General features: G+C 25.9%; 1 protein-coding gene across 1 annotated transcript in view; it reads left to right on the plus strand.

Moving 5' to 3' along the window:
• Nucleotides 1-23,942, plus strand: part of Dop1R1 (Dopamine 1-like receptor 1) — a 391,391-nt gene that overhangs the window by 251,467 nt on the left and 115,982 nt on the right. The window contains exon 5 of the mRNA XM_075292625.1: nucleotides 4,386-4,515. Within this exon, the coding sequence (XP_075148740.1) occupies nucleotides 4,386-4,515 (130 nt within the window). The remainder of the gene's footprint in view (nucleotides 1-4,385; nucleotides 4,516-23,942) is intronic.

A 23,942-nucleotide genomic window follows, 5' to 3' on the forward strand; every position in this document is an offset into this window, starting at 1 on the left:
AAATTTTGTCAAAATTTTATTTCTATCCAAAATGTTGTCAAAATTTTATTTCATAGAAAATTTTTTCAAACTTTTATTTCTATAGAAAATTTTATCAAAATTTTATTTCTATGGAAAATTTGTTCAAACTTTTATTTCTATAGACAATTTTATCAAAATTTTATTTCTATAGACAATTTTATCAAAATTTTATTTCTATGGAAAATTTTGTCAAAATTTTATTTCTATAGAAAATTTTGTCAAAATTTTATTTCTATAGAAAATTTTGTCAAAATTTTATTTCTATAGAAAATTTTGTCAAAATTTTATTTCTATAGAAAATTTTGTCAAAATTTTATTTCTATAGAAAATTTTGTCAAAATTTTATTTCTATAGAAAATTTTGTCAAAATTTTATTTCTATAGAAAATTTTGTCAAAATTTTATTTCTATAGAAAATTTTGTCAAAATTTTATTTCTATAGCAAATTATGTCAAAATTTTATTTCTATAGAAAATTTTGTCAAAATTTTATTTCTATAGAAAATTTTGTCAAAATTTTATTTCTATAGAAAATTTTTTCAAACTTTTATTTCTATAGAAAATTTTATCAAAATTTTATTTCTATGGAAAATTTGTTCAAACTTTTATTTCTATAGACAATTTTATCAAAATTTTATTTCTATAGACAATTTTATCAAAATTTTATTTCTATGGAAAATTTTGTCAAAATTTTATTTCTATGGAAAATTTTGTCAAAATTTTATTTCTATGGAAAATTTTGTCAAAATTTTATTTCTATAGAAAATTTTGTCAAAATTTTATTTCTATAGAAAATTTTGTCAAAATTTTATTTCTATAGAAAATTTTGTCAAAATTTTATTTCTATAGAAAATTTTGTCAAAATTTTATTTCTATAGAAAATTTTGTCAAAATTTTATTTCTATAGAAAATTTTGTCAAAATTTTATTTCTATAGAAAATTTTGTCAAAATTTTATTTCTATAGAAAATTATGTCAAAATTTTATTTCTATAGAAAATTTTGTCAAAATTTTATTTCTATAGAAAATTTTGTCAAAATTTTATTTCTATAGAAAATTTTTTATAGAAAATTTTGTCAAAATTATATTCCTATAGTCAAAATTTTATTTCAAACTTGATTTCTATATAAAATTGTGTCAATTTTTTTTTTCTATAGAAAATTTTGTCAAAATTTTATTTTTGTCAAAATTTTATTTTATGGAAAATTTTGTCAAAATTTTATTTCTATATAAAATTTTCTTAATTTTTATTTCTATAGAAAATTTTGTCAAAATATTATTTCTATAGAAAATTTTGTCTAAATTTTATTTCTATAGAAAATTTTGCCAAAATTTTATTTCTATAGAAAATTTTATCAAAATTTTATTTCTATAGAAAATTTTGTCAAAATTTTATTTCTATAGAAAATGTTGTCAACATTTTATTTCTAAAGAAAATTTTGCCAAAATTTTATTTCTATAGAAAATTTTGCCAAAATTTTATTTCTATAGAAAGTTATGTCAAAATTTTATTTCTATAGAAAATTTTGTCAAAATTTTATTTCTATAGAAAATTTTGTCAAAATCAAAAATTTATTTCTATAGAAAATTTTGCTTAATTTTATTTCTTTAGAAAATTTTGCCAAAATTTTATTTCTATAGAAACTATTGTCGAAATTTCATGTCTATAGAAAATTTTGTAAAAATTTTATTTCTATAGAAAATTTTGTCAAATTTGTTTTCTATAGAAATTTTTGTCAAAATTTTATTTCTATAAAAAATGTTGTCATTTTTTTTTGCTATAAAAAATTTTGTCAAAATTTTATTTCTATCCAAAATGTTGTCAAAATTTTATTTCATAGAAAATTTTTTCAAACTTTTATTTCTATAGAAAATTTTATCAAAATTTTATTTCTATGGAAAATTTGTTCAAACTTTTATTTCTATAGACAATTTTATCAAAATTTTATTTCTATAGACAATTTTATCAAAATTTTATTTCTATGGAAAATTTTGTCAAAATTTTATTTCTATAGAAAATTTTGTCAAAATTTTATTTCTATAGAAAATTTTGTCAAAATTTTATTTCTATAGAAAATTTTGTCAAAATTTTATTTCTATAGAAAATTTTGTCAAAATTTTATTTCTATAGAAAATTTTGTCAAAATTTTATTTCTATAGAAAATTTTGTCAAAATTTTATTTCTATAGAAAATTTTGTCAAAATTTTATTTCTATAGAAAATTTTGTCAAAATTTTATTTCTATAGAAAATTTTGTCAAAATTTTATTTCTATAGAAAATTATGTCAAAATTTTATTTCTATAGAAAATTTTGTCAAAATTTTATTTCTATAGAAAATTTTGTCAAAATTTTATTTCTATAGAAAATTTTTTCGAACTTTTATTTCTATAGAAAATTTTATCAAAATTTTATTTCTATGGAAAATTTGTTCAAACTTTTATTTCTATAGACAATTTTATCAAAATTTTATTTCTATAGACAATTGTATCAAAATTTTATTTCTATGGAAAATTTTGTCAAAATTTTATTTCTATAGAAAATTTTGTCAAAATTTTATTTCTATAGAAAATTTTGTCAAAATTTTATTTCTATAGAAAATTTTGTCAAAATTTTATTTCTATAGAAAATTTTGTCAAAATTTTATTTCTATAGAAAATTTTGTCAAAATTTTATTTCTATAGAAATTTTGTCAAAATTTTATTTCTATAGAAAATTTTGTCAAAATTTTATTTCTATAGAAAATTTTGTCAAAATTTTATTTCTATAGAAAATTTTGTCAAAATTTTATTTCTATAGAAAATTTTGTCAAAATTTTATTTCTATGGAAAATTTTGTCAAAATTTTATTTCTATAGAAAATTTTGTCAAAATTTTATTTCTATAGAAAATTTTGTCAAAATTTTATTTCTATAGAAAATTTTGTCAAAATTTTATTTCTATAGAAAATTTTGTCAAAATTTTATTTCTATAGAAAATTTTGTCAAAATTTTATTTCTATAGAAAATTATGTCAAAATTTTATTTCTATAGAAAATTTTGTCAAAATTTTATTTCTATAGAAAATTTTGTCAAAATTTTATTTCTATGGAAAATTTTGTCAAAATTTTATTTCTATAGAAAATTTTGTCAAAATTTTATTTCTATAGAAAATTTTGTCAAAATTTTATTTCTATAGAAAATTTTGTCAAAATTTTATTTCTATAGAAAATTTTGTAAAAATTTTATTTCTATAGGAAATTTCGTCAAAAATTTATTTCTAAAGAAAATTTTGCCAAAATGTTATTTCTATAGCAATTCCAGAAATTCATGAGGTGTTTTAAGCGATATTTCTACCATTCAATCCATGGTGTTTAGTTTATGATGCATCCAAGATGTATTAGCCTGTTTGATATGACTCTGTATCAATTTACTTTAAATTAAAATCGAATCCAATTAATGGAATTGTGAACTAGGGTTCTTTTTTTTAATTCAACACAATTTTTTTTTTTTTTTTTGAAGACTCTTGAAGAGACAATTTTCTAATTACATTTCAAAATGTTGAAATAAACCTTTAGAATTCTTAAGTGTTCCCAAAAATATATTTTTTCAATCCGATTTTAAAAACAGGAATGTTTACAGTCCCCTATGGGTATGTGGCAAATCATTAATTACATGAGCTCCAGCATATTTAATTTTAGTTTTTGAGAGATCAGTTCTACATCGATCTGACACCCGATATCTACAATTTTCAGAAGAGATGTAGAATAACCCTTTTACGTCCATAAGTAGTAGAAGCATAAACAAAAAGACAGTAGAAGCATAAAGAAAAAGATATAGTATCCCTTGTATCCCTTTGTATCCCTTGATAGTTTGATTTTAAATTTTCGTAAGATTTGTGATGTCTTGGGTATATTAGATTTTATCATTACAAAATGCTTGTCCCAAGAAAGGTTGTATGAAAAATAAGCTCCAAGATATTTTACAGTTTGATATTCCGAAATAAGGTTGTCATCACCGTGAATGAAAATTACTGGATATCTCAATCCTGTCAGTTTTGTGAAAAATAAATTTAGACTGGCAATTTAACACTGTGTCTCCTGATTATGAATGATATCTCCAGTATGTATTCAAATTCATTTTTTCATTTCTTTTCTCTTCAAATAATCATGGGATTTCGGATTAAATAATTCTTATGAAATCATTAGTTGTTAATCAAACTTATGAACAAGCTTATTTCAATACTATAGTTAATTTTTTTGCTAATTAAACCAGTTACCTTCGTAGCCTTCGGGATGAATTATCATTTCATTTTGTTTTTTGTTTCGTTTCCTGATTTTCTTCCCTTACTTAATCCTATTTGTTCTTTTTTTCTCTCTGTCTATATTATAGGTTATTGGATTTTTGGTGCGCAATTTTGTGATACATGGGTTGCCTTCGATGTGATGTGCTCGACGGCGTCCATACTGAATTTATGTGCAATATCCTTAGACCGTTATATTCATATAAAGGATCCACTGAGGTAAGTTCGAATAGTCAAGCATTTAATAATCTCGCGTAATACAAAAACAGTAGCGAATTCCCTTGAACATGGCCATACTCATCAAAATGCATATAATACATATCGAATACTGAGACACATGGATAAAATGCCAAAAGGTATATGGATCAAAAAAATTAAAGCTCACTTTATAAAATTGATTTCAAAAAATTAACACATAGAAAATATTTTGAGCCCTTTCTTAATTGAAATTTCATCATTATCAAAAAAATTTGTATGAAGGTATACTCGATGCCATAAACAAATCCTTAAGGCCTTTGTTATCTCCTTTTGCATTTTACTTGAGTCATGCTACTCCCATCTGCCGTTCATAAAAACCAGCAACAAAGAAGATAAATGAAACCTATTTTCGTCATGAACACAGTGACCGATATCCTCGCAAACGAAAGCAAATAATCGCATGGCCAATAGAGAGGAGTGATAGCGATGTAAATCCTTGTACCAATCCAGGTCGATGAATTCGATGAACTTGATTGGGGAGGAACAACGATATCATCATCATGGTAGAATGGTGATGTGACGTGATGATGGCTGTCCAGTGATGACGATGACTATGACAACGTGGATGAGAATGATGTTGGTCACTCATGTATTTCAGCCAGCCATTCTCTTTTTGTCATATGCTTGCATTTCTGAGGGGTGGTTGGTTAATGGTTGCTTGAAAAATGAAGCGAATCTTGGCTCCTGCTAAATGGTTTAAATAATCAACTGATGCACAAAATAATTATGAGGGGCACACTCGTTCAGATTTTTTGATTTTCCAACTTAGGAGGCATGTAACGCCTAAGGCTCTAATATAATTGGTCTTTGATATTTAATATTTATTTAATATTAAAAAAAAAAAAAACAAAATTTTGAGAACATTTTCTATAGATATACAAAATTTGATAAATATATAAAAAATTTGACATAATTTTCTATAGAAATAAAATTTTGCAAAATTTTCTATAGAAATACAATTTTGAAAAATTTTCTATAGAAATAAAATTTTGCAAAAATTTTCTATAGAACTAAAATTTTGCAAAAATTTTCTATAGAAATAAAATTTTGCTAACATTTTCTACATAAATAAAATTTTGACAAAAATTTTCTACAGAAATAAAATTTTGACGAAATTTTCTATAGAAATAAAATTTTGACAAAATTTTCTATAGAAATAAAAATTTCCATAGAAATAAAATTTTGCAAAAATTTTCTATTGAAATAGAATTTTGCAAAAATTTTCTATAGAAATAAAATTTTATTGTTGTTTTTGATCTCAGCTTAAAGTCATGCATTGACTAAACTACAAGTGTAGCTTAACCAACAGAGGAAAAGTATTTCTATAGAAATACAATTTTGAAAAATTTTCTATAGAAATAAAATTTTGCAAAAATTTTCTATAGAACTAAAATTTTGCAAAAATTTTCTATAGAAATAAAATTTTGCTAACATTTTCTACATAAATAAAATTTTGACAAAAATTTTCTACAGAAATAAAATTTTGACGAAATATTCTATAGAAATAAAATTTTGACAAAATTTTCTATAGAAATAAAAATTTCCACAAAAATAAAATTTTCATAAAATTTTTATGGAAGTAAAATTTTCTATTGAAATAATATTTTTACAAAATTTTTATATAGAAATAAAATTATGCAAACATTTTCTATAGATATAAAAATTTAACAAAATTTTCTATAGATATAAAAAAAATTAGCAAAATTTTCTATATAAATAAAATTCTGCAAAAATTTTCTATAGAAATAAAATTTTGCAAAAATTTTCCATAGAAATAAAATTTTTGCAAAATTTTCAATAGAAATAAAATTTTGCAAAAAGTTCTATAGAAATAAAATTTTGCAACAATTTTCTATAGAAATAAAATTTTGCTACAATTTTCTATAAAAATAAAATTTTGCAAAAGTTTTCTATAGAAATAAAATTTTGCAAAATTTTCTATAGAAATACAATTTTGCAAAAATTTTCTATAGAAATAAAATTTTTACAAAATTTTTATAGACATAAAATTTTGACAAAATTTTCTAGAAAAATAAAATTTAGACAAAATAGGAAAAGAGATATGTTTGTTTCGAGTTTATTTCGGCATAAGCCGGCTATCAATGTAAAACCTTTTTTCGGAGGGTTCAAGTGTGGTTTTTGTTGGGTTTAATAAACTGCCTGAATTTATTCTGATAATTGGTTGATAGTTTTGCTGCAAGTAGAGGATGCTGATGAGGAATGTGGTAATTCCGAAACGTGCGTCCATCCAACCATCTTGCAGTCTATAGGGCTTTGCCCAAATAAATTTGACAAACATTCTTTTCCTCTGTTGGTTAAGCTACTCTTGTAGTTTAGTCAATGTATGGTTTTAAGCTGAAATAAAAAAACAACATTTAGACAAAATTTTATAGAAAAATAAAATTTTCTACAAAAATAAAATTTTGATAAAATTTTCTATAAAATAAAATTTTTACAAAATTTTCTATAGAAATAAAATGTTACAAAAATTTTCCATAGAAATAAAATTTTGCAAAATATTCTATAGAAATAAAATTTTGACAAAAATTTCTACAGAAATAAAATTTTGACAACATTTTTGATATAAATAAAATTTTGACAAAATGTTCATAGAAATAAAATTTGGACAAAATTATCTATAGAAAAAAAAGTCAAAATTTTCTATCGGAATAAAATCTGACAAAATTTTCTATCGGAATAAAATCTTGACAAAATTTTCGATCGGAATAAAATTTTGACAAAATTTTCTATAGAAATAAAATTTTGACAAAATTTTCTATAGAAATAAAACTTTGAGAGAATTTTCTAGAAAAATAAATTTTGACAAAATTTTCTAAAAAAAAAAAATTTGATAAAATTCTTATAGAAGTAAAATTTTCGATTGAAATAAATTTTTTACAAAATTTGACAAAATTTTCTATAGAATTAAAATTTTGCAAAAATTTTCGATAGAAATAAAATTTTGACAAAATTTTCTAGAAAAATAAAATTTTGATAAAATTTTCTACTCAAATAAAATTTTGACAAAATTTTCTATAGAAAAAAAATTCTATCGAAATAAATAATGTACAAAATTTTCTATAGAAATAAAATTTTAAAAAAATTTTCTATAGGAATAAAATTTTGCAACAATTTTCTATAGAAATAAAATTTTACTACAATTTTTTATAGAAATAAAATTTTGCTACAGTTTTCTATAGCAATAAAATTTTGACAAAATTTTCTACAAAAATAAAACTTTGATAAAGTTTTCTATAGATGTAAAATTTTCTATTGAAATAAAATGTTTACAAAATTTTCTATAGAAATAAAATTTTGACAAAATTTTCTATAGAAATAAAATTTTGACAAAATTTTTTATAGAAATACAATTTTGCAAAAATGTTCTATAGAAATAAAAGTTTGACAAAATTTTTATAGAAATAAAATTTTGACAAAATTTTCTATAGAAATAAATTTTGACAAAATTATCTATAGAAAAAAAAAAAATCACAAAATTTTCTATCGGAATAAAATTTTGACAAAATTTTCTATAGAAATAAAATTTGACAAAATTTTCCATAGAATTAAAACTTTGAGAGAATTTTCTAGAAAAATAAAATTTTGACAAAATTTTCTACAAAAATAAAATTTTGATGAAATTTTTATAGAAGTAAAATTTTTTTATTGAAATAAAATTTTTACAAAATTTTCTATAGAAATAAAATTGTGCAAACATTTTCTATAAATATAAAAATTTAACAAAATTTTTTATAGAAATAAAATTGTGCAAAAATTTTCTATAGAATTAAAATTTTGCAAAATTTTCTATAGAATTAAAATTTTTCAAAGATTTTCTATAAAAATAAAATTTTGCAAAATGTTTCTATAGAAATAAAATTTTGCAAAAATTTTCTATTGAAATAGAATTTTGCAAAAATTTTCTATAGAAATAAAATTTTATTGTTGTTTTTGATCTCAGCTTAAAGCCATGCATTGACTAAACTACAAGTGTAGCCTAACCAACAGAGGAAAAGTATGCTTGTCAAATTTTTTACTTTTCCTCTGTTGGTTAAGCTACACTTGTAGTTTAGTCAATGCGTGGCTTTAAGCTGAGATCAAAAACAACAATAACGATTGAAGAGAAGCCAACAATAACAAATAAAACGAAATAAAATTTTGGCAAAATTTTCTATAGAAATAAAATTTTGGCAAAATTTTCTATAGAAATAAAATTTTAACAACATTTTCTACAAAAATAAAATTTTGATAAAATTTTCTACAAAAATAAAATTTTGATAAAATTTTCTATAGAAGTAAAATTTTCTATTGAAATAAAATTTTTACAAAATTTTCTATAGAAATAAAATTTATTTTTCATGTTAGCCTAATACTGAAACAGGCGATTAACATCCAAATCGAATAATAATTAATTGTGAAATAAATTTTTGACAAAATTTTCTATAAAAATAAAATTTTGTCAATATTTTCTATAGAAATAAAATTTTTATAAAATTTTCGATAGAAATAAAGTTTTGACAAAATTTTCTATAGAAGTAAAATTTTGACAATTTTCCGATCGATGTAAAAGCTGTCGCCGAATTTATCGTTTTTATTCGGAACTGAAAACAACTACCCTTTCTCTATGCAGTTCTCAATCCTTGCTAAAATTCTCTCACTGCTGCCCTCCGTTTTTGTTTTCTCTTTAGCTTTTGCAAATGTTATCCAAACGTTCGGTCAATATTGAATGCTTAAGATAAATTCGAAACTGCTTGGAAATAAATTACATGTGAAGGTTTTTTTCTTTCATTGCCCTTTGCCACTTGTCTTAGAAGTCGATTAGAGAGTTTATTTGAAATAAGCAACAAACCTTAAGAAGAATACGTTAAAATAATACACGAAATAGAGAAAAAAGACAGGCGGATTTCGGATGAAAATAAGAAAACATTTCCTTTCGTTCTTACACTCGGACATTAAAATGATTACCTTAATCGCCCTACAGATTTCCAACTTCCACCATTACGAGTACAGGTATTATTTTATACCAAGAAAATGTCTATAAGAATGCCACAAAAGAGATTATGACCATTATTGCGAGATGGAAAAGTTTTCCCAAGAAAGAAAGAAAAACTATTATTTTCATGATTATTTGTTTTACCTTAAGACACTGACACGAGTTTTGTTGGAAGTTGAAGGATCACGAACGAATTATAGTAGGTCTTAATGTGCCACACACACACACACACATACTCTTAATTGAAATATACTATTAATCGATAACAATGATTATCTATGATATCTATTTCCGTTGTATTTATATATGCTGTGTGGTATTATAGTATATATGTTATGTTTTTAAAACTATCTCCACTGAGTTCAATAAAAAATCATAAATTAAATAACGAATACCTATTCAATATTTTTTACCAACAATTGAATTAAGTTTAGAGTAATAAAAATATATTCCAAATTTCGGAGTTACTTATCTGTATTTGGTGTTGTGCAATCGGATTCCCCAAGATGAAAAATACATATTTTAGACTTTCAAAAAACAAATTTAGTTGAATCCTACGTGGTTACTCACAAAGAATAGTAAAACTATCAAAAAGGAAAATTTTAGTTATTTTTAGAAAATTTTAACTAAACTGTATTACAAACGCATATGTCACGCCGATTTCAAAAAAAAAAACAAGCAAATACTTTTCGACAATTAAAAAAAAAAAATATTAGACATAATTATTTTTTTTTAATTGTTAAAGAAAATTTCGTTGAAAAGTCAAGGAAACTTTTTCAAAACAAAATAATTCCAAGAACTAAAATACAACTAAAGTGTGCCATGAATTATACATGGTACCCTATAGGGCTCACTTTATTTAGTGTATCCTTCGCTTATGGATTTCATAGATTAGGTCGATAACGGTGTATTCATTCAAGGAATCTACTAATTTACATGAAATTTCGCGAAAAGTTTGCTTTTGGTAATGATATTATCTCTGAATATTTTCAGCGATATCCACGTAGAAAAATGTCAAAGAATTTTTTTTATAGCCGATTTACCCCCATTTTCATGAAGCTCCGTTAGTGCTATGTTAGCTAACGAACTTTTAAACCGTGATATCTATATATCTGTCATCGTACGTATATATTCTATATGCCAGTTAGAAACTTAACTGCTGAAAATGTTTCAGTTAAAGTTAACCGGAGAAAAGATATTTCCATTTTTCTTTCTGTTTACTGCCAATTAAAGCCTAACGGAACTACATGAAAATTGCCGTTAACCCTACTTTAGTTTATGAAAAGTAGTTTAGTTTAGTTAAATTTTGTCAAATGTAAGAAAATTTATCTTTTTTCATTATTTTTGCTTATGTTACTTTAGTGACGAGAACTTCAAATCAGAAAAAAAAGTATACAAATGAACTTCACAATTAAAATTAATTAGAAAATAGTTCACAATTTATTAAAATGGTCGAAATTTACTTAAATTGCTTCACGTGTTTCTCAAATGAGTATTTTTTTTCTTCAATTGTGTCCGTCTTGAACTGCATATACAGTTCATATAGCGGATACGACGAATAAACTTCCTTTTCATTGAAGTAAACATTAAATCGGACAGCAGAATTTCACCACTGTGATACCACAATGGCCACACTAGTCTATGTGAGCCGGAAATAGCGGGCTGCAAATATTCCTACCGTAAGTTTCTTTTCTCTAGGACGCATGTTTTTCATATAAAAATTTGGATTTTTATACCCTCCACCATAGGATGGGGGTATATTAACTTTGTCATTCCGTTTGTAACACATCGAAATATTACACTAAGAACCCATAAAGTATATATATTCTGGGTCCTGGTGAAATTCTGAGTCGATCTGAGCATGGCCGACCATCCGTCTGTTGAAATCACACTAACTTCCGAACGAAACAAGCTATCGACTTGAAACTTGACACAAGTAGTTGTTATTGATGTAGGCCGGATGGTATTGCAAATGGGCCATATCGGTCCACTTTTACATATAGCCCCCATATAATCGGTAAACCCGATTTTGCTTGCGGAGCCTCTAAGAGTAGCAAATTTCATCCGATCCGGCTGAAATTTGGTACATGGTGTTAGTATATGGTATTTCACGACCATGGAAAAATTGGTCCACATCGGTCAATAATTATATATAGCCCCCATATAAATTGATCCCCCTATTTGGCTTGTGGAGCCTCTAAGAGAAGTAAATTTCATCCCGTCCGGCTGAAATTTGGTACATGGTGTTAGTATATGGTATTTCACGACCATGCAAAAATTGGTCCACATCGGTCCATAATTATATATAGCCCCCATTTATATGGACCCCCCAAATTTGGCTTACGGATCCTCTAAGAGAAACAAATTTCATCCGATACGTCTGCAATTTGGTACATGGTGCTAGTATATGGTCTCTAACAACTATGCAAAACTTGGTCCACATCGGTCCATAGTTATATATAGCCCCCATATAAACCGATCCCCAGATTTGACCTCCGGAGCCCTTGGAAGAGCAAAATTCATCCGATTCGGTTGAAATTTGGTACGTAATGTTAGTATATGGTATCCAACTACCCTGCAGGAATTGGTTCATATCAGTCCATAATTATACATAGCCCCTATATAAACCGATCCCCCGATTTGACCTCCGCTGCCTTTTGGAGAAGCAAAATTCATCCGATCTGGTTGAAATTTGGTAAGTGGTGGTAGTTTATGATAACAGGTTGGCTGATAAGTCACCGGTCTGACATATAGATGGCGTTGCTAATATTAAATGCATATTATTTTTATATAGTACAAACCTTCAAATGATTCGTGTCAAAATTTGACGTCTGTACGTCAATTAGTTTGTGAGATAGAGCGTCTTTTGTGATGAAAAAAAAAAATGGGAAAAAATTAATTTCGTGTTTTGATAAAATACTGTTTTCTGAAGGTAAAAAATACGGTGGAAGCAAACAATTGGCTTGATAATGAGTTTACGGACTCTGCCCCAGGGAAATCAACAACAATTGATTGGTATGCAAAATTCAAGCGTGGTGAAATGAGAACGGAGGACGGTGAACGCAGTGGACGCCCGAAAAAGGTGGTTACCGACGAAAACATCAACAAAAATCCACAAAATGATTTTGAATGAAGTTGAAATGAAGTTGATCGAGATAGCAAAGGCCTTAAAGATATCAAAGGAACGTGTTGGTCATATCATTCATCAATATTTGGATATGCGGAAGCTCTGAGCAAAATGGGTGCCGCGCGAGCTCACATTTGACCAAAAACAACAACGTGTTGATGATTCTGAGCGGTGTTTGCAGCTGTTAACTCGTAATACACCCGAGTTTTTCCGTCGATATGTGACAATGGATGAAACATGGCTCCATCACTACACTCCTGAGTCCAATCGACAGTCAGCTGAGTGGACAGCGACCGGTGAACCGACTCCGAAGCGTGGAAAAACTCAAAAGTCCTCTGGCAAAGTAATGGCCTCTGTTTTTTGGGATGCGCATGGAACAATTTTTATCGATTATCTTGAGAAGGGAAAACCCATCAACAGTGACTATTATATGGCGTTGTTGGAGCGTTTGAAGGTCGAAATCGCGACAAAACGGCCCCATATGAAGAAGAAAAAAAGTGTTGTTCCACCAAGACAACGCACCGTGCCACAAGTCATTGAGAACGATTGCAAAAATTCATGAATTGGGCTTCGAATTGCTTTCCCATCCACCGTATTCTCCAGATCTGGCCCCCAGCGACTTTTTCTTGTTCTCAGACCTCAAAAGGATGCTCGCAGGGAAAAAAATTGGCTGCAATGAAGAGGTGATCGCCGAAACTGAGGCCTATTTTGAGACAAAAACGAAAAAATACATACCACTAATGGATTAATTCACAATTTAGAAAACGACGTTAAAAAGTCTTAAGATACCCAAGTAATTCGAGTGTGGATGACAGTCTTTCGTAGAAGTTTCTACGCAATCCATGTTGGAGGGTACATAAGATTCGGCCTGGCCAAACTTACGGCCGTATACACTTGTTTTTATTTCATCAAATTTGGACATTTTTGGGTGTGTTCTCGAACTAACGTCATTTTCGCTCTAGGCCGCATATTTAAGGAGATATGACCAAAAAGAACTTTTCATATAAAACTTTAGACATTTATAGGATTCTCATCGAAATACTGTTTTTTTGGCTAGAGCACGCCCTTAAAGAAGATATGGGTAAAATAAGTTCTCATATAACTTCGATTTTTCAGGATTATCATTGAAATTTAGATTTTTTGGGAGTGGTCACAAACTGTACCCGTTTTAGCTTTAGGACGCATATTTAAGTAGATATATAACAGAAATCACTTTTCCATGTGAGACACTTTGACCAATATTACTTTTTCACAAATCAAACTCCTCTTCGCTTTCATATAAAAATTTCGATTTTTCTGGATCTTTGATTTTTTTATTACGAAACTAATGGGCTACAAAAAAAAAATCATATAAAAAACTCGATTACTCTTTTTTATTTTTGAAGGGATGGTCACAACTTATTGTACCTTTTCGCTCTAATATCCATATTTAAGGAGATGTAAATAAAATAAATATTTTTTTATAACAATTTTGACAACATTTTCTATAGAAATAAAATTGTGACTAAATTTTCTATAAAAAAAAAATTTTGACAAAATTTTCTTTAGGCATAAAATTTTAACAAAATTTTCTATAGAAATAAAATTTTGACAAAATTTTCTATAGAAATAAAATTTTAACAAAATTTTCTATAGAAATAAAATTTTGATAAAATTTTCCATAAAAATAAAATTTTGCAAATATTTTCTATAGAAATAAAATTTTCACAAACCCGGACAAAACCATTTTTAAAAATTTTCAAGAGCCCATGAAATATACGATTCATCATGGAATTACCCATACACATAAATAATGCACACATTTACATACATACGATATACCCTAGCTTCCTTTCACAATTTTTATATTAGGTTATTTATTTTTGTTTTCTTCTGTTACTCATTTTCCATTCGGGAGCTATGCTACATGTGCAGAGCATATGCTTCATGCCCCACAATTTAACCCAATCGAAATAATTATTTTATGGTTCTTTAACTATGCGTACGTGATCTTTACATATCAGGGATACATTTTGATGTATGTTTTGGCCCAGTTAATGGACATACATACACAAATAGAAACGTGCTCAACTATGTTCAACTGACCGACACTGACAACATCAAGATGAACATGATGTAATTTATATTTTTTCTTTGTGTTGAGCTTATACAATAAAACCCAAAACAAACGCCCAGAACTATAGCGGTAGCAAGAACTTAAACAAACCAAAGGAGAACAAATTTCGTTCTGAATTTTAATGGGTGATGTTGATGATGATAGACGGCCATATTACGTGTAGATCCTGTATCTTAAGTATGTGGGAATATTCATTGTAGCAAAGCAATATTCATTAGGGGTCAACCGCCTAATGACCTATTAGAATAGCTATTAACATATACCGTTAGGATGTATACATCCATAATAACCCAGGGCCACATTTTACAATTTTATTGGGATTTGATATCCTTACGCAAGTACCAAATAAATGGTCAACAAAAGGATGATACTAATAATGCCTATAATCTAATCCAAAATATGTAGCCTATCGATAAATAAAAAAATGGAAATGTGTAAGGGTCCTAATCACGGTTGCCACAGTTGGTGGAATTCTACCAAAAATTGTAGATTTTTTACTGTTTGGAAGATTGGTAGAATTCTTGATTCTGTCGTAAATTTAGCAAAGTATACAAATTTTCTATAGAAATGAAATTTTAAAAAAATTTTCTATAGAAATAAAAATTTGACAAATTTTTTATAGAAATAAAGTTTTGACAAAATTTTCTATAGAAATAAAATTTTGACAAAATTTTCTATAGAAATAAAATTTTGACAAAATTTTCTATAGAAATAAAATTTGACAAAGTTGTCTATAGAAGTAAAATTTTGCCAAGTTTTCTATAAATACAATTTTGAAAAAAAAAATTTTCTATAAAAAATAAATTTTGACAAAAAAAGTTTTAACAAAATGTTCTATAAAAATAAGATATTGAGAAAATTTTCTATAAAAATAAAATTTTGACAAAATGTTCTATAAAAACAAAATTTTGACAAAATTTTTATAAAAATAAAATTTTGACAATATTTTCTATAGAAATAAAATTTGGCACAAAGTTTGCAGACATAATTGTTTGCAAAAAATTTCTATAGAAACAAAATTTGGACAAAATTTTCCACAGACATGAAACTTTGCAAAAATTTTTATGGAAATAAAATTTTGACAAAATTTTCTATGGAAATAAAATTTTGACAAAATTTTCTATGGAAATAAAATTTTGCAAACATTTCCCACAAAAACAAAGATTTGCCAAAAATTTTCTATAGAAATTTTGAAAAAATGTTCTATAGAAAAAAACTTTTGAAAAAAAAACCTGTAGAAATAAAATTTTGAAAAAATGTTCTATAGAAAAAAAATTTTGACAAAATGTTCTATAGAAATAAAATCTTGATAAAATTTTATACAGAAATAAAATTTTGAGAAAATTGTCTATAGAAATAAATTTTTGACAGAAATTTATGTAGAAATAAATTTTTGACAAAAATTTCTATAGAAATAAAATTTTGACACCACTTTCCATGAAATAAAATTTTGACATAATTTTCTATAGAAATAAAATTTTGAAAAAATATTCTATAGAAATAAAATTTTGACAAAATATTCTATAGAAATAAAATTTTGACAAAATTTTCTATAGAAATAAAATTTTGACAAAAACTTCCATAAAAATAAAATTTTCTATAGAAATAAAAAATTGATAAAATTTTCTATAAATAAAGTTTTGAGAAAATTTTCTATAGCAATAAAATTTTGAGAAAATTTTCTATAGAAATAAAATTTTGACAACATTTTCTACACAAATAAAATTTTGACACCACTTTCCATGAAATAAAATTTTGACATAATTTTCTATAGAAATAAAATTTTGAAAAAATTTCTTGTAGAAATAAAATTTTGAAAAAATTTCTTGTAGAAATAAAATTTTGACAAAATCTTCTATAGAAATAAAATTTTGACAAAATTTTCTATAGAAATAAAATTTTGACAAAAACTTCCATAGCAATAAAATTTTCTATAGAAATAAAAAATTGAGAAAATTTTCTATAAATAAAGTTTTGAGAAAATTTTCTATAGCAATAAAATTTTGAGAAAATTTTCTATAGAAATAAAATTTTGACAACATTTTCTACACAAATAAAATTTTGAGAAAAATTTCTATAGAAATAAAATTTTGACAAAATTTCCTGTAGAAATAAAATTTTGACAAAATCTCCTATAGAAATAAAATTTTGACAAAATGTTCTATTGAAATAACATTTTGACAAAATTATCAGTAGAAATAAAATTTTGACAAAATTTTCTATAAATAAAGTTTTGACGAAATTTTCTATAGAAATACAATTTTGACAAAATTATTTATAGAAATAAAATTTTGACAAAATTTTATATAGAAATAAAATTTTGACAAAATTTTATATAGAAATAAAATTTTGACCAAATTATCTATAGAAATAAAATTTTAACAAAGTGAATATAGCTGTGACAACATTTTGTATAGACATAAGATTTTCTATTGATATACAATTTTGAAGAAAAAAATTCTATAAAAATAAAATTTGAGAAGATTTTCTATAGAAATAAAATGTTGACGAAATTTTCTATAGAAATCCAATTTTGACAAAATTATTTATAGAAATAAAATTTTGACAAAATTAATTATCTATTGAAATAAAATTTCGAAAACATTTTTTACAGAAATAAAATTTTGACAAAATTTTCTATAGAAATAAAGTTTTGACAAAATTGTATATAGGAATAAAATTTTATATGTTAGAAATAAAATTTTGACAAAATGTTCTATAAATAAAGTTTGGCAAAATTTTCTATTTAAAATAAATTTTTGACAAAATTATCTATAGAAATAAAATTTTGACAAAATTATCTATAGAAATAAAATTTCGAAATTTTTTTTTTACAGAAATAAAATTTTGACAAAATTTTCTATAGAAATACATTTTTGACAAAATTTTATATAGAAGTCAAATTTTTTCAAAATTTTCTATAAAAATAAAATTTTAACAAAGTGAATAAAGCTGTGACAACATTTTGTATAGACATAAAATTTTCTATTGATATACAATTTTGAAAAAAAAAATCTATAAAAATAAAATTTGAGAAGATTTTCTATAGAAATAAAATGTTGACGAAATTTTCTATAGAAATCTGAATTTGACAAAATTATTTATAGAAATAAAATTTTGACAAAATTATTTATCTATAGAAATAAAATTTCGAAAACATTTTTTACAGAAATAAAATTTTGGCAAAATTTTCTATATGTTAGAAATAAAATTTTGACAAAATTTTCACTTAAAATAAAATTTTGACAAAATTTTCTATAAATAAAGTTTGGCAAAATTTTCTATTTAAAATAAATTTTTGACAAAATTATCTATAGAAATAAAATTTTGACAAAATTATCTATAGAAATGAAATTTCGGAAATTTTTTTACAGAAATAAAATTTTGACAAAATTTTCTGTAGAAATAAATTTTTGACAAAATTTTCTATAGAAGTCAAATTTTAACAAAATTTTCTATAAAAATAGAATTTTATCAAAGTGAATAAAGCTGTGACAACATTTTGTATAGACATAAAATTTTCTATTGATATAAAATTTTGAAAAAAAAATCTATAAAAATAAAATTTGAGAAGATTTTCTATAGAAATAAAATGTTGAATAGATTTTCTATAGATATGCATTTTTGACAAAATTTTTTATAAAAATAAAATTTGGAAAAATTTTGTACAGAAATAAAATGTTGACAAAATTTTCTATTAAAATAAAATTTTGACAATATTTTCTAACAAATAAAATTTTGAGAAAATTTTCTATAAAAATAAAATTTTGACAAAATTTTCTGTAGAAATAAAATTTTGACAAAACCTTCTATAAAAATAAAATGTTTATACAATTTTCTATAGAAATAAAATTTTGAGAAAATTTTCTAAAGAAATAAAATTTTGACAAATTTTCTATAGAAATAAAATGTTGACAAAATTTTCTATAGAAATAATATTTTGACAAAAACTTCCATAGAAATTAAATTTTCTATAGAAATAAAATCTTGACAAAATTTTATATAGAAATAAAATTTGGGTTGAGTGAATTACCCGAATTTATTCTGATAATTGGTTGATAGTTTTGCTGTAAGTAAAGGATGTTGATGAGGAATGTGGTAGTTCCGAAACAGCTGTACATCCAATCATCTTGCAGTCTATAGCGCTTTGCCCAAATAAATTTGACAAGCATACTTTTCCTCTATTGTTTAAGCTCCACTTGTAGTTTAGTCAATGCATGGGTTTAAGCTGAGATCAAAAACAACAATAATAGAAATAACATTTTGACAAAATTATCTATAGAAATAAAATTTTGACAAAATTTTCTATAGAAATAAAATTTTGACAAAATATTATATAGAAATAAAATTTTGACAAAATTATCTATAGAAATAAAATTTTGACAAAATTATCTATAGAAATAAAATTTCGACAAAATTTTTTACAGAAATAAGATTTTGACAAAATTTTCTATAGAAATAAAATCTTGACAAAATTTTCTATAGAAATAAAATTTTGACAAAATTTTCTATAGAAATAAAATTTTGACAAAATTTTATATAGAAATAAAATTTTGACAAAATTATCTATAGAAATGAAATTTTTACAAAATTTTCTATAGACAAAATTTTCTATAAAAATAAAATTTTGACCAAATTTTCTACACAATTAAAATTTTGAGAAAATTTTCTGTAGAAATTAAATTTTGACAAAATTTTCTATAGAAATTAAATTTTGACAAAATTTTCTATAGTAATAATTTTTTGACAAAATTCTCTATAGAAGTATAATTTTGACAAAATTTTGTTTAGAAATAAAAATAAATTAGATTTGTATGTTTTGTGTGGTATTTTTTTTTTGTGGTTAAATTTTCTTAAAATTTTGGCAGATTATTTATGGCTCGAGTGGCAACCATTGTCCTAACATTTAATGTATTCCATTATCCCTTCGTTTATAACTAGAAAATATTGACTTACATTAAATATCTCAAGTCATAATCACATAATCCTTGGGCTTTCTTAGTCCTTTGACAAATTGTAATTGGTTCTAAGTCAATAAGGTCGTTTTCATTTTATCATAGATGTCTGGCTACATAAACCATCCACCCTAATGGTTACTAAATATTTATGTCCATGGTATGCTGCTACATAATATATAAAGTAGCCAGCCTGTAATGTAATACTGCAAGTTGTGCAAAAGAAAAAAACAAACAAACCAAAATGTACCACTCACCTCCATTGTCTAATGGTATTCTTAGTAGATGTACATTGCGGCGTATAATTGATTCGCATAGGGCAAACAATAACCATTATACGCCTCCAATGACCGAGCAAACAACAATGGGACACATGGGCGTATAATTGATGCTTCAGTCATAGCACAAAAATAATCAACATACGCCCCATTGTACATAAAACAGTATAATTGTACATACAATTGTAGCATTAAAAGATATACAGTGAAAACTCCCAGAAGTGTAGTTGCTTTAGATTTGTACTGAAAAAAAGCTTGCCCGGTTCCAGAGATTTTGTTTTTGTACATTTGATTGTGGAATTGAGGCCGAGCCCAAAAAAGAGAGTTGAAGTAACAATACCTTTAAACAGTGTTCCAATTTTCCTCAAATAGGTTATATTTTTTCGTAGGTGAGAACGAAATTTTTGAATTAGGGACTTGGTTGGGAATTTTCATAAATTTGGAAATTTTTCTCGAAATTGGTTCAGGTTTGCATAAAATTAGTTTTGTTTCTACATTATTAATAAGTACAGTGAATCGTCACAATTTAATAAAGAAAACTATGCTCATATTTATTCCATAGCATACAATAGGGTGCAAATGGATCATTTGGGCTAGAAGCAGTCACAAGATTCAATTTTTGGGGGCAACCGCTAATATATCATTTTACTCAGCTTACACCCAGAGAAGGAATATGTTCACCTCAAACATGTTTTAAGAGCAAAATGTTATTTTTGGGTGGTGAACATGTAACATGGTTTTCGCAACCATGTTATTTTCTCGGAAATCATGTATCTGATTTCGGCAAGAAGATTATATTTGACGAGAAAATAACATTTTAGTGACAAACATGTTACATGGTCACCATACAAAAATAACATTTTGCTCCTGAAACATGTTTGAGGTGATCATATTCCTTCTCTGCGTGTAGCTAAGACATTTTGCCACAATTGTGAATTCATTTTTTGAAGGCTCGGTCCAAAATAGTGCCACATCAGTATTCCTTGCTGATTGGGACACTATATCCATAAATATAGAAATGGTGAAGATGGTTAATTAAATTAAATTTAAAAATTAGTTTAGAATTAAATTTTCGTTCATGGTGATTGAACTTCCATTTTCATTTTTCGAGCATTTGGAAGCCAATCACCGCTCTCCTGCCTTTGTGTTTCGGTATGACAAACATTTTATATATAATTTTTTTTAATTATTTTTTTTTTCTACGGCATAGTCTAGTTCTTATTATTTTGTTCATAAAAAGTTGTCAAAAAATTAATGGGGATTTTTGTGAGCCATTTTGATATGAAGAATTTTGAGAAAAAAATCGTTCCAATTCGGGCATAAAAGCCAGAAAAATACTGGCAACGCTTTAAGCCAAAATGTTAAATTTGTGTTCTACTTAATCTATTCATTTTTCTGCTCTTTTCTTCATGTGCTACTGAAGTCCATTAAAACGTTTTAACAATAACATAAATTTCCAAATTTAGACTCGGTTTCAAGTATAAATTATATTATGTTTCAAGTAAAAAACGTCTTTAAACTAAAGCTTCGAAAGGCATCCCCTATTTTTAACGCTGTTTTGTTTTGTAGTCATGGCAAAAGAGTCATCAAATTTAAGGACAGTTTGAGGAATTTTTCGGATGTATTAAACAGAAGCTGACCTAAGTCCAAAAAAAATCATCGATTTTGGAGAAGAAAAAAAAAAAAAACGTTTGGAGAAGAAAAAGAACGTTTGTCTTCTATGCTAACAAAATTCGGCTCCGGGAAATAAGCCCCATAATGGATATGAAATAATGCCCCAAATTTTAGGGATTTGTTTCATAAGGAAATAAAGCCTTATTTTGAATATGCATTAAAACCCCACTACAATGTAACAAAGCCCCAAGAATTACGAAATATGGCCCCATGGGGTTTTTTTTTTAATTTTTACTTCATTTTCAAAAATTAAATTTATTCATCAGGGCGAAAACAAAGATTGAATAACAACAACGTTATTTTAAATATTTATACACTATATTATATTTTATACAAACATAAACCAGGAGGAAGTTGGGGAAGATACTTCTTTAGAAGAGCGTATATATTTAACCAAAGACTTTCTACTTCTCAAGTTACGCCTTGACAGAATTAACAGCTTGACAGAAATGGAACCTACATGAACAGAAGGCTTACAAACCTTCGACCATTTTTATACCCATCACCACTACTGTGGTACAGGGTATAATAAGTTTGTGCATTTGTATGTAACGCCAAGAAGGAAAAGTCTGAGACCCATCGTTTAGTATACCGATCGTCTTAGAATTAAATTCTGAGTCGATTTAGCGATGTCCGTCTGTCTGTCCGTCTGTCTGTCTGTTGATGTATATTTGTGTGCAAAGTACAGCTCGCAGTTTTAGTCCGATTGTCCTAAAATTTGGTATAGGGTCCTATTTCGGCTCAAAGACGATCCCTAGTGAGATTTAGATATAGCTGCCATATATATTTTTCACCGATCTGGTCATAATTGGCGTGTATATCAACCGATCTTCCTCAAATTCCGGACACCCGAATATTTGATGAGTCTCGAAAAACTTGCAAAATATCAGCGAAATCGGTTCAGATTTAGATATAGCTCCCATATATAGCTTTCGCCTGATTTACACTCATTTGCCCATAGAGGCCAATTTTTTGCTCCGATTTAGTTGAAATTTTGCACAGGGAGTAGAATTAGCATTGTAGCTATGCGCGTCAAATTTGGTTGAAATCGGTTCAGATTTAGATATAGCTCCCATATATAGCTTTCGCCCGATTTACACTCAAATGACCACAGAGGCCAATTTTTTGCTCCGATTTAGTTGAAATTTTGCACAGGGAGTATAATTAGCATTGTAGCTATGCGTGCCAAATTTGGTTGAAATCGGTTCAGATTTAGATATAGCTCCCATATATAGCTTTCGCCCGATTTACACTCATATGACCACAGAGGCCAATTTTAACTCCGATTTAGTTGAAATTTTGCACAGGGTGTAGAATTAGCATTGTAGCTATACGTGCCAAATTTGGCTGAAATCGGTTCAGATTTAGATATATCTCCCATATATAGCTTTCACCCGATTTACACTCATATGACCACAGAGGCCAATTTTTAACTCCGATTTAGTTGAAATTTTGCACAGGGAGTAGAATTAGCATTGTAGCTATGCGTGTCAAATTTGGTTGACAACGGTTCAGATTTAGATTTAGCTCCCATATATATGTTTTTCTGGTCAAAATACCAACATTTTCCTTGTAAAATCGCCACTGCTTTGTCGAAAAGTTGTAAAAATGACTCTAGTTTTCCTAAACTTCTAATACACATATATCGAGCGATAAATCATAAATAAACTTTTGCGAAGTTTCCTTAAAATTGCTTCAGATTGAAATGTTTCCCATATTTTTTTACTAACATTGTGTTCCATCCTAGTGCATTAGCCGACTTAAATTTTGAGTCTATAGATTTTGTAGAAGTCTATCAAATTATGTCCAGATCAAGTGATATTTAAATGTGTGTATTTGGGACAAACCTTTATATATAGCCCCCAACACATTTGACGGATGTGATATGATATCGAAAATTTAGATCTACAAAGTGGTGCAGTGTATAATATAGTCTATAGTATATATAGATTTCTCCCAATCTTTTTTTGCTTGTTTCTTATAGAACACCAAAGAAGAGTACGTTTTAAGCTTTTTTCAGCCGTTTTGGTCAAGTAGTATATGAGTTCTTCTCCTTCTCCAAAAATCGGCAATTTTTCAAAAAGAAAATATGCTGTGGCAGCCCGATGAATCAGGCTCATTTAGACTATTCAGTCCATTGTTATACCACATTGGTAAACTTCTCTCTTATCTGCTGCCCGATTCCATATTAAGCTCAATGACAAGGGACCTCCTTTTTATAGCCGAGTCCGAACGGCGTTCCACA

Source organism: Haematobia irritans, chromosome 1 (assembly GCF_050003625.1).
Source record: "Haematobia irritans isolate KBUSLIRL chromosome 1, ASM5000362v1, whole genome shotgun sequence".
NCBI classification, from domain to species: Eukaryota; Metazoa; Arthropoda; class Insecta; order Diptera; family Muscidae; genus Haematobia; species Haematobia irritans.